We start from the raw sequence: 13,176 nt of genomic DNA on the forward strand, positions 1-13,176 counted from the left end.
GTCTCTCCGCCTACCGCTCACTTTCTGTTTTTGTCTGTCTTGTTTTGAAAGGCACAGTTCCTTTGCTCCAGTATTGAACTCTAGGTTCAGTGGGGACAGATGTTATTGCTAGGCAAGCTTGACTGAGGCAGATTTGAGGTTGCTCTATAGGTTCTGACAGAATCCTGAAGGAAGCCTCAGGGTATTCTGAAAAGGTACTCACTGACTACTGCCCCTTTCACCTTTGCGCCTGACAGGTGAAGCCTGTTTAACAGGCCACATTACAGGAAGACAACCCTTGCTCACAGCATTTGATCTGGCTGCTCACCTGTTCCAGAAACAAGTCTCCAGATTCACAACGGATAGAACATGTAACTTATTTTCTCTATGTCATCTATCAAAGACTAGGATTAAGAAGCAAGTGGTAAGGGGGGCAAAAAAAAAAAAAGCATTAAGGAAAATCCTTTTCTGTGATTTTATTCCAAACTGCACCCGGGTCTCTAAAACTAGAGATGGGAAGTTGAGGCACAATTTCTGCAGTGATAAGTAAGAGGAAATGTTATCATCTGTGAAGACAGGGACATCATCCTGTCATAGCACAATGGATCCCGTGAAGGCCACCTACTACTCTGTGACACAAGCTGGAGTCCAGAGAAAGCAGGGATGATCTTACGGGTGCACCCCAGTCATGTCCCAGTCCTGGGCCCCGCCTGCCTTCGCCAGGGCGCCGCACCCACACCCGACAGTCAGCAGAGACGTCCCAGCCATTCTGTGCTGCTGCTTTAGCTCCCTCGCCCTCCGCCCGACGAGCGAAACGAAGATGTATAACCGCACACATCGACCTAGAACTTTGCCCCGTGGTGCATTGTCTCCAAAAGGCCCTTTTCTCGCTGCTGTGGGTCCTCAGGGGCGCGCTCGCCCAGGGAGTGGCTGTGCTATTCACGGACGTGTGCGGCTGTCCTCCTGTGGGAATGTGTCTGTGTCTGTCCTTGACTCGCTTTTTGCTTTCTGCCTTTCTTTTCCTGGCTCTTCTCAGTCTTCGCACCAGCCAGACCTTTTCTGTTGAACTCTCTTCCTTCGTCGCTCAGACGCTCCGAGAGCTATTGACGGGAGACGCGGAGGCAGGGAGCACCAGGAGAGCTCGGGGCCGTGTAATAGAATGTGCTCCCGGAGACGTCGCCGCCCAGACAGCACCGCTGTCCTTCACTTCAGTCGGTAACAAAAGGCAATCCTTTCTCCTTTTGAATTTTCGACAGAGGTAGCTCAGGTAATGAGCCAAACGGTGCTCTGAATGTGTGTCTCGACAGACATAAAAATGATCCTAAAGAGAGACGATGCAGGGACTGCGGAAAAGTCAGACTTGATGCGGATGGTATTTTCAACAAAAGTCTGTATGAACAGCAGATACCGCAGACCTGGGTAAGAGAAGCTTACGTTCCTGAGGCCAGGTTGCAAAAACCCGAACATTCTATCAGCAAAAAACTGAAGAGTCTAGTTATGTATGCGCCATAGTATTTCCACTTGGCATGAGGTGTTACAGCTCTACCTACTTTTCCTGGTTTTCTCATCTTGCAATTTACATCCCTGTGGCTGGGTGGCAAAGGCAAGCGTGTTAGAGTAAGAACTAATCAGTACTCATAGAGTATAATTCTCTAGTAACTTCATGTCAGTATTGCCCCTTCTACATATGAACCTTGGAGGTTCAGAAAGGTTAAGTGATTTGCCCAGCCTAGGTCACTTTGCAGAGTTTAGAGTCAGATTCAAGTAGGGATCTTTTGTCTCTTTTTGATTCTTTTACTGTGACAGCATGACATTTCTGAACGATATCTGTTAGACTCTGAAGATTACAGCAAACAGGTTACCCTTCAGTTTATCTTAGATAACTTCTACCTTAAACTGAGGTTCAAATTTCCCTAAGACCGGCATTTCTCCTTTTTTCCTTAATCTACATGTCATCTAAACGTTGAATCCCATACTGACTCAAATTTGTCTACCACCACCCAGCGACTCCGAAAAATGTATACATTTTAACCTAGAAAATGGATTTAATGTGTAATATTAGGTATAATACATACATGAACATATAAACACACCTAAAATTACACTTTACAGTGTACCATTATAAAGAAAACAATAGTTTTATAGAATAAAAGTAACTATGGCAACCTATAGATTCAAATCAGGCTGTCTCCGAAGCGGCAGTTTCCAGGTGCCTCAGTAACTTTCCATTAAAACGTGTCTCAAACACACACGTTTTGGGGAAGCATTAGCTGAATTTCCTACTTAATGTTTTCAATTTAATTATCCCTTTCAGTGTTAATGACTAAAATCATCTGATCACACTAAATTCTTAGGGTATGTCTGTTTCACTGCCATCTTTTTATCCTCTTGCGTTTCTGAGTCCTGCCTAACGTTGGTAGACCTATCTTTTGATATCCACTGGTCAGGGGGAAGTCATCCACTGGTCAGGAGCTAAGAAAGTGGTTGAGTAAAAAAAAAACCACCCAGGTTAGTTGTCTATCAGCCATCCCAACCGTTCCCTGTTCTCACCGCTCCCTTACTGCTCCCTACCCCCCAGCAAAGTTTGTGGAGTGGAGACGGTTTACTTTGGGGTAATGGGAAACGGGCCTATGATCTATAAGTTCTCCCTAATTCCCAAGTAAGGCTCAGTTAAAACCCTGAACTGAGGTAAAACCTGAGGTAAAACCCTGAATCTTTTACTGAGGTAAAACCCTGAACCTTTTACTGAGGTAAAACCTTGAACACATCCCGAGACTAGGATTGGTTTTATTTTACTATGGGATGAGAAGTGGCAACAATGACGACATCAATTCCACAAATACTTATTTTTTTTAATGATTTTATTTATTTATTTGACAGAGATCGCAAGTAGGCAGAGAGGCAGGCAGAGAGAGAGGAGGAAGCAGGCTCCCTGCTGAGCAGAGAGCCCAATGCGGGGCTCGATCCCAGAACCCTGGGATCATGACCTGAGCCGAAGGCAGAGGCTCTGACCCACTGAGCCACCCAGGTGCCCCTCGACAAATACTTATTGTGGCCAAAACATGCAAGGCAATATGGTATGTCCTCCTACAGAGCGTAACAGGTGACGAGAACCAGTTTTTGCTTTCAAGATAGGACCTTGTGGGATAGAAGCAGGGGACTGTGTGTGGATTTAGCATGTAGGTTTACATGAGAAAGTTTATAAGGAAACTACAGATAAATGGTATTTTGTGTTTGGAATAACACAAGTCCTCTTCAAGGAGTTTTATGACATCAGACTATCACACACTTGGAAAAAGAGAAATATTACATGGAGAATAAATGAGTTGCCTGGGGTAAAGATTATTTGGGGAGGGATACTTGGAGAGAAGTCTGGGACTATGGGACAAGAACGACGTTGAGAAAACCCTCATACTGTAGCTTGAAACTTATGTTTAATTTCATAATCAAACAAGAATCACTGAAGTTTTCTGAAAGGAGTATAATAGACGTTAATCTGTAATTCTGAAGCCGATTGCTAGACTGCTGTAGGGAGAAAAAGTAGTAGAGAGATGTACAAAGATAAATAAGCAAGAAGAAAAAGAAGGCTCGAATTTGGATAGTGCAATGGAAGTGATAAAGTCTAACTTGAGGGGTGCTACGAAGGCAGACCCCTGGCACGGGCAACAGACTGGGTCTAGGAGATAAAAGAAAAAGATGAATGCAAAATGAATAGGCCACAAATGGAAGTGATATCAACATTAACTAATGCAGTTGTTCATTCATCAATCGAATGTTTATTGAACACCTATTCTGTGCCAGGAGTGTTACTTTTTGCCAGGCACCCTGCTACGAGCTAAAAGAGGTACAGGAGCCGGTTTAGTGAGATGATGGACTTAATTTTTTTTCAACATTTATTTATTTTAGAGAGGGGAGGAGGGGTAAGGCGAGAGGAGAGAGAGAATCCTGAACAGACTGTGCACTGAGCCCGATATGGGGCTCAATCTCCAAGACCCTCAGATCAGGACCTGAGCCAAAATCAAGAGTCAGATGCTTAACCACTGAGCCACCCAGGCACCCCAAGAGGATGGACTTCATTTTATACCCAGAGGGCTGAAAGTGCCAGACCATTCAAGCTGTCCATTGTTGATAGAGACCTATAGTTTAGGAGAGTAACTGGTTTGGAATTATCTGTATAAAGACAGGTCACTGGAGCTGTGGAAAGGGGCAAGATCACTGGAGTCCAATTTTTCTGTGAGGTAGAAAAATCCTCAGAACAGAGCAAGTTCAAGAACAGATGCGAGAAAAGAACTATACTGCACTTGGGGGTCTGGAGGAAAAAGTTTTTAGCAAAGAGAAGGGCAAAAATAAGTAAGAAGGGAGCCAAGATGAGACGGTCCTGCTTCAGGGAAGATGAGCAGCGTCTCCAGCGGCACAAGCCCTCAGAGAGTCTGCAGCATCAGCTTTTCAACAGGAGTAAGGAGGGAGAAGCTGGAGAAGAGGCTACAGGACCAGGTCCTTAATCTATTTCAAGAAGCCTTCTTGGCCAAGTCAGGAGCCAGAAGCCCAGTGAGAGGAATGGAGAGCGAAATTTGGTTGGGAAGATAAAAGAGAACAATGGAAATGTAGGTTGGCAGCTTGACAATACTTAAGACAATGGGAACTACCAGTTAACTTGTTTTGACTATTCATGTGCTGGGCACTGTTCGAAGTGCTTGATATACATTAATGCATTTGATCTCCATGATGATTCATGGATTCTGAGAGAGATACTATGTTTTATCTTCCTTACAGATAGGGTAGTTCAGACAAGACTAGAGTATGAAGCTTGCCCTACACCTTACATGATGAATTCGTATTACTTTGAACCCTGGCAATTTGACTTCAGAGTCCCTTGACCACTACGTTATGTTGTGAGGCTAGTAAAAGCTTACACAGGGTGTGGAAAGAAGGGAAATAGAGAGAGAAGGAATAATGATTGAAACAAATTAAAAGGGGGATGGGAGAAAGGGTGCCTCCTTTGTGGGAGGAACCCCAGAAAAGGTTCCCTGGGAACAGGATTAAGAGAAGAGAGGGATTAAAACATGGAGAGATTTAAGCTTAGAGGCACATGACTGTGGGGGCCTGCATTAGATGATTTTTTACCTCTTTGGCTCAAAACACTAAAAAGGGACACTTGTTCCTAAAGTACAGACTGGGAGGGGGGCTCCTTGCTCGGCGGGGAGCCTGCTTCTCCCTCTGCCTGCTGCTGTTCCCCCTGCTTGTGCTCTCCTTCTCTGTAACCACTTAATAAGTAAAATTAAAAATAAAACAAAATGAAGTATAGATTAGGGAAGGGGCTAAGAGAAGATTCCACATAAACCTCCTTGTTTATCTTGCTTGATCAATGAAAGCTTATTCACAGTGGAAAAGCAAGAATCATCAGGCACACACAAACCCGCCAGCAAGCCTTACCCAGACACACATATGCATAACAATAGAAATACAGAGGACACTTATGCTGTGCAGCCCCTAGTACTAGGTGGTACCTAAGAACTAAAAGGCAACTTCTAATCTCATAGATATTCTCTCCCTTTCTCTTTCAAGTGGCTTTAACGGCAAAAAGAAACATAAAGTGCAGCCAACCTAAATCAACAGCATATTGATGTACATTTTTCCTTTGTGGGTTTTTTCCCCACCTCTTGCAAGAAGTGTTCGCTATTTAAAATCTGTTACTAGGTGATAGTGGCAAAGCACATTTTTCTCTCTTTCCAAGTCAACCCTACCCATTTCACTGTGTGTTTGCAAGTAAAAATACCTGTTGCCATGCACATGAGAGGCGCAGAATGCAAAGCTGTAATGGAGCAGGGTTGGGTCAATGACAGCACCATTTTCTGAATGTTCCATCAGTTCTGTAAGGTAGCAGAGATGTCTGTGACAGCCTCTCACGCCATAACGGGCACAGTACTCATCTAACACAAAGACTTGGCCAGGGCTGAACCAACCCTGCAAAAGAAAAAAAAAAAATTTTTTTTTTTCCTTTCTGTACTAGGATTTGCTTTTCTGCAGGCACTCTTTGACATTATAAGGAGAAGTTGAATCCAAGTGTCTTCTGACATTTTTTTTTAAATTAGTGGTATGTTTTATGTTATTTTCATAAAGCTAATGTCATCAATTTTGGACCTGATCTGGGACACTCGTAATCAAATACGATTTTCTTCACTGCCGTGGCAAGGCACGGACTACCTGCTTTTCTCCACTGTCATTCAAAATTGGCCAAATTTATTCACGGTATCTTAAGTTGTCAGTCCCAGAGAATAACATTCTGACAAACTGCAATCCCTGTGTGAATCCAATAAAAAGAGAATGGTTAAAGCAGATGCTATTACTGAAATTGCCTAGTTGCCAATGACATGTTATAAAGTGAACTAAGACAATTCCAGTTAAGTCTAGTGGTGGTAAACATACAGTATTTGGGAATTTGCATATTTGGGACACTGTTCTCATTCAGTTTGTCCTTCTAGGACCAATAAAAACCGGGCTAATGGGGCGCCTGGGTGGCTCAGTGGGTTAAAGCCGCTGCCTTCGGCTCAGGTCATGATCCCGGCGTCCTGGGATCGAGCCCCGCATCGGGCTCTCTGCTCGGCAGGGGGCCTGCTTCCTCCCTTCTCTCTCTGCCTGCCTCTCTGCCTACTTGTGATCTGTCTGTTCAAATGAATAAATGAAATCTTAAAAAAAAAAAAAAAAAAAAAAAACCGGGCTAATGCCTTACAATAGTTTTTTTGTTCTCTTGAAATGAGACGTGAAGGGTGTGTGCGTGTTCGTGTGTGCTTGTGAGCCCGCTTGGCTAATACTGGAGGTCAGGGTTAAGCAGAGTTGCTTTATAAAATGTTTCGATGAATTATATGGACTAAAAATAAACAGTTTCGAAAGGGGGCAGGATAATTGTGCAAGAGAAGGAAAAGACCGGTGAGAAACGTAGAAAGGTAAGACAGCAATAACACAAAGAAGAGGAGGAAAAAAGAGCACCTAACAACTGTGGCGATGGTGCAGGCCCCCGGCTGGACAAACAGCACGTGTGGGTGCAGGCCCTCGGCTGGACAAACAGCACGTCTGTGTTGTATTCGAGCCACTATGCTTGCGAGTTACTACGATCTCCATGTAGTTCAGTGACCTTCAGTGAATGGCTCAGGACACTGAAAATCACTTGTTGAGTCATGATCTACTTCCAGGACCATCCTGCCTCCAAACACTCCCATCACACCATGCTCGCTACCCTCTAGATACAGTTGAAGACACGCTGTAGTGTTTTCAGACCTCTCATGACATGTGGGATGGTTCACCCAACCAAACAACTTCTGATCACTCATTAACTAACTCTACTGAGTGGAATCCACCAGGGAAACCCCTCTACTGGTGTCCACTCTAGATGTGCTTCCCCCTGGAAAGATACCATGGGGTTTTGTGATGCTCTTACTCTTCATGTAAAGTTGGGGCTGGACTGGGTTTCGGCCACACAGTGACATGTTGAGTAATAGGTACTTAATAAAGAGTCTATGAATGATTTATCAGGAAAAAAATTCTCCTAAAAAATGATTTATCAGGCAATAAATTGTGATCACAGCAGTAAGTGGTTTCAGTTCTTCCTGTCTATTCAAACATCTCCAATGAGCTTAGAGCACATTCTGTCTGAAATCTTAAAGACAATGTAGCTTTACTGTCGGTAGCTGACACATTCAGGAGCCAAGAGACTCTGTGGTGATAGAAACAGGGAGAGTCTGGCTGGATACATTTCAGAGGAATTGTCACCGACAATATAAATCCTTAGAAGGGCCCATATGGATGCTAGGCTTCAGTTTAATGCCCATATTCTGAGCAGTGAAGCATTCCTTCAAAATGTAAATTATACTTTATATCCCAAATTTTGCCTGGTTTCAACCAGAGAGAGTAGCAGTTTCCTTGATTTAATTTAAATTTTTAAGGAATCCAAATTATCTTTGGAGGGCTAAATGAAACCAAAGGTTTCCTCCGTTACATGTAGCCCTGTCATATCACTTCTCACACTGTTTCCTTTCCCCGTCACCTGGGTTGTCTCTCTAGGAACAAAAGAGAGAAATGGAAGATAGCAACATTTGGTAAGCAGAATTTAAACCTTCACATGTCTATACAGGTGTTAGTAAATCCTTTCCCAGAGGTTTTTTATCTTCATTAAAGCCTTTATTTTCATTCAGCCTTCTCCAGAGGGACTGATAAACTACAATTCAGTGTCCGTTTGAGTCTCCTCTCCTGTCTATTGAGTGGCACAGCAGTGGTCTTCAAGTGTATAATTTTCAAATTGGGAAGCAATCGATTGGAATCCTTTATCCTTAACTCCCAACTACAGTTATTAAAGGAGTCAGGAATAAAATGCCGCTTCATAACAAGTGTTTCTCACTTAAAAAAAAATCTTTCATTCTAACCTATAGGAGACTGGAGAGACAGACTTGTACTTACCAAGCAAGAATACGAATCATTCAGTCTGTGATCCAAAGTCTGCCTCTGGAGTATTCTAAAAAGGAAGGCGTGGTCAAGCTTGCAAGGATTAGCAGAAATAAACTCATCCATACCATGTTTCTGAAAACGGTCTACATCTGTAAATTCAGAAAAGGATGTACAATACATTTATTTTTGTGACTTAATAATGGGCAAATACAGTTTTTGAACACAAAATGCATGCCTCATGATACCAGACTGTTTTGTATTATAAAAAATACAATGCCAAGAATTCAGCATAGTAACACAAATTGCAATTTTTGGGGAGCCTAATGAATGATGACCTGGAAAAATCTGCAAATCATTTGAAATGAGGAAATTTCTATATTCACTGTAAGCTACTTCTAATATTCATCAGGGAACTAATCTTATTTTCCAATTTTAAGAAACACAGATGCATTTTAAGTATGTATTTACAGAAGGAACCGACTGGAAAAGAACCCAGGTCTCGTCATAAAAAAACAGCAAGGATGGGTAGAAGCTTGCTTTCCAAATGGCAAACTAGGGCGGAAATGAACACACAGGCTTCCACTGGACCACTTCCAGTCTTTTTTTTTTTTTTTTTTTTTGAGTCTTTAATGGGACCAACCTTAATGTAGAAATGGCAATGAATGCTCTCAAGCTTCAAGTTTAAGAGACACGAAAAAGGGAGCATCATGTTTGTGCAAATATGCAGACAAAGCACAACGTCCCAAATGGCAGTTCAATCAAAGGTCCAAGTTTATTGTTCTTTACAGATTGCATCTTTCAACGCCTGTAGACCCTGCGGGTTTATCAAAAGGCAAGCTTTTATGATGGCTTTCATTAATGGTATGTTTTGTCAAAGTCTTCAATGCGAGTTATTTACTAAGTATAGAGAGAAAAAGCCACACACCACCCAAAAGGAATGCTGGGGTGTTACTACATTAGCTCGGTTAGAAATGAAGCATGCATCGGGCAAGCAATCAGTTATCGGGATAAAAATGGACTCTCCAGACAATGGTAGAGCCGAGGCTCCTTTGTTCCTTAAAATTCATAGATAGATCTCATTCTGGTAATTATAAGAAGTAGAGTCTTAAATGTAAGCTGAATGTAGTTCTTAAAACCTATATGGTACAATCCTAAAATTGCAAAGGAAAGGAGACAAAAGTTTATTGATTAAACGCAATTATAGAGTCAGGCTCATAATAAAACTCAGTATTGATCTGTGGACATGATGCTAACATAGTCAGTCACATTTAGATATTTAGCCCAGATCATATTGATCCTATGTCAAGTTCAACTTTCAGCCATATTTGTGGATGGAAGAACTATGTAATTCAAGCTGAAGGGTCTTCAGAATCACATTAAAAAAAAAAGATCTCACATCAGTGACAGCTATCAAAAGGTGAACATAGCATGTAAGCAATGAATGGGCATTCATTGATGATGGAAGGTATGAGGTTATGATCCATGGAGAAACTGGCATATGTATTCCTTTACATACACTAATTACTTAACTAACAATTAAATGCATTACATGTGGTAAATTAGTATTAATTAGATGAATACTGAATGTTATTAAACTGCTTTTCCTAAACTGAGAAATGAGACAATTCAACTTCTTTTATATTTCATTCTTACGTCTGATAGTCTTTCAAAGTTACATATATGATAATATGAAATCATATGAGTAGACAGGATACTGAAAAATGCAAGGCATTTTGTATTTTAAATAATCTTAAAATCTTCATTTATCCATTTAATTGAGTAAAAAAAACCTTTTAGTGTCACCTTTATGTAATTACTAGTTTTATAAAACAACTGCTGAATTTTATTCATTATTTCTTTCACCAGAGAAGGTCATAACAAGAAGTTAAAAATAACACCCGTTAGTAACTTATCTGTTGAAAATAGGATATATAAGAAATTCCACAGAAAATCCATAATTCTTTCATTCTACAAAATACATGTATTACAATTCATACAGTACCTGCTATATAATTATCTTTTTACTTTTATCTTTTATAAAGGTTTATAGAAGCAAAATTTTTATTTTAAAGCAATGGCATATAGTCTTTAAATATCTACAAGTTCCTGAAAAAAAGAGTCTGATTTCTATAATTAAATCATATTTTCAAAAATGAATATATTTTATGAAGCATTTTCCTCAAGAAATAGAATTCTAAACTATATTTTGCTAATGTGTCAAGCCTTTTGGAATCACACATATGAATGAAAAATTACTTTGCCAATGATTACCTTTAGTGATAAAAATATTTGTAATAGCAATTTGAGCCATAAAAATAGACTCCATATTGACAGTGATAAAACTTGTAGGTGAACAATAGTCTATTTAAAAAAAAAAAAACCTACAATCTCTCTGGTGCTATAATTCTATGAAAGTGAAATGTATTCTTAGGGAGTATCCCATCTTCAAAAGACAGGCTGAAAAGACCAAGAATCTCTATCTCGTTCTTTTTAGGTCTGATAAGCACAGTTTAAAATATTTTATGTAAATATACTTCACCATGAACCACTGGTTCATTAGTTTCCATGAATTTATAAAGAAATAAATTTTGAAAAAGCAACAGTTTCGATCTACCTGTGTGAGAAATCGTTCACTTTAAAATCCTCTCATGAGCGCAAGTAAACTAAGAAAACATCTGTTGTTAAAATATTACCTACTTTTTACTTCTGTGAAATATAGTTTTCTCTTGGCATAACATATCTACATCAACTCTTAGAAACCAGAGATATCATCTGGATCAAATGAATTGTGCCTTTAATCAATTACATAACCAAACACAAGGCTTGGAGACTTGCTTTAAAACTGGGTTATGCTCGATTACCTTCAATTAATGTTTATTAAAACACAAAATTATGATGACTTGTTTTAAATGAAAAATCATTCATGGCACTAATCAAATGTTCACTGATAATGACAAATTTCAGTTCAGTTTGTCTTCCAAAACGATATAAGAAAATTATCAAAAGAAACCAACAAGATAGGAGCTTGAACAATGCACTGCAAAACTGTCACAAATTGTAATGATTAACCTATGGACTAACTACAGATGTGGGACATGGTAATCGAGGAGACTGGTGCAGGGTTTCTATGGTAACAGCTGGATATATGCTCCAGCGTCTTTAGGGTGGTACTGTCACCAGGTGTGGTAAAAGTGGATGGAATAAAACCCAAATTGAGAAAGATTATTATTTGCTATAGATTTACAGAATTATAGAGGCTTATTCAAAAGGAACCTGAAAATTTAAATTTTTCATTAGGGTAATAGCTGTTAGAAGTCAGGGGAAAAGAATAAGTAGGCTGATGGTACCAACTTAAACAGTTAACACTGACTTGAAAATAGCTAGCCTACAAAACAACGTGAGGACTATTAGCAAGCTAGTAGGCCCCGTTGTCATATATGCGAGGGGGCTTTTTGTTGGGTACGGACCGCATCCAGCCCCTATGTGCTCAAGAATCCAAGCCCCAGGAAAGGTATCTAAGTCAGAGTTCCAAATGTGAGATGGGGAAAAATTTAACTGAAATGTTTTGTCTTCCTTTGCAACTAACTCTAAGGATGCTGCATTTTTTTTTCCTTTTTTCCTTCCTTCCTTTCTTTTTTTTTTCTCTCTTGCTCCTGGTGTTGAGAGAAATTAGGGACATAAAACAGGGGAGGAAAAGGAAGTGGGGGAGAGGCAAATGGGATATTGCAGAAGTGGCCATTCATAAGCATTCTGAGACTACTCAGGTGTCCAGGTCTGGGACCCAAGTACCAAAAGGCCTATGAAGAAGGTGCTGTTACCTAAGAGCTCATCCTCTTCTCTGCAAAATCTTGAGCTGAACTAAGCAGCACATGAACCTTCTGAAATACAGGAACTTGGTTTAAAATGGTCCTACGGTTTAAGCTTGCCCGTAGTGGCATTTACTGATACCACATCTGATTATACTTTCCTTGTAGCTCAAACTCTCACTGAGCTTGAAAATTCACAAGAAGTTAAACATGGCACAGAGAAGGACCTCATGTATTTTTATATCACCGATGTGGCCACTAATTGGAATTCTTATGTTACAAAATTTTCTGTAGATTATCTTGGTTGATATTCTTTATTTCACGTACACATTTTATGCTGAGCACCAAAGAGAAACATCAATACATACATTAATTAGGAGTTTGTTCACACCTCTGTTACTGACCCAGATAATTTCTTAGCTTGTTTTTGTTAAATTGACTAAAAATGGATGTATGAATGTACACATCTTGCTTTCTGAGGCAAATAACAAATAAGTAGTATTTTCACTTGACAATTTTAATCAACACATACAGACGTAGAATTGTAAGCAAAGCAAACCAATATTCAACATTTACTTGAAATTATATACTCAACGTAAAGTAAAACATACCTATGAAGTATGAAATTTAACATACTAGATCAATCAAGAAAATAAGCTCATAAAATTAAATGTAAAGTCCCATTCTGATTTAAGAATTTTTAAAAACATTTTTTTGACTTAAAAAGAAGGTAACTTTTCTGGTTCATTTTTGACATTTCTTTATTATTGGAAGTCAACTAGTACTGTGTTGTATTGCATTATGTTACATACATATTGTATGACCTTATATACCTAAGAGAGAAAAAGAAAAAACAGGTGCTTTGCATAGTGAAGAATAGTTTAACTGAAGAATGTCTGTCAAAAGTCTGGCAAAAGACAATGCACTGTTTGAAGCAGAAAATTTGGATAGC

The 13,176-nt window shown here is 39.8% G+C and overlaps 1 protein-coding gene across 6 annotated transcripts in view; it reads right to left on the bottom strand.

Annotated features, from left to right (window-relative positions):
• CADPS2 (calcium dependent secretion activator 2) overlaps positions 1-13,176 on the bottom strand; it is a 526,208-nt gene that overhangs the window by 137,080 nt on the left and 375,952 nt on the right. For all 6 annotated transcript variants that reach the window (XR_013967617.1, XM_080817937.1, XM_080817936.1 and 3 more), the window contains exons 12-13: positions 8,431-8,567; positions 5,756-5,943 (exon numbers count right to left, since the gene is read on the bottom strand). Coding sequence is in view for 5 of the 6 variants with exons in the window: in XM_080817937.1 (XP_080674063.1) it covers positions 5,756-5,943; positions 8,431-8,567 (325 nt within the window). In the remaining variant the exon portion in view is untranslated. The remainder of the gene's footprint in view (positions 1-5,755; positions 5,944-8,430; positions 8,568-13,176) is intronic.

The sequence above is a fragment of the Martes martes genome (assembly GCF_963455335.1).
Source record: "Martes martes genome assembly, chromosome: 11".
Taxonomy (NCBI): Eukaryota; Metazoa; Chordata; class Mammalia; order Carnivora; family Mustelidae; genus Martes; species Martes martes.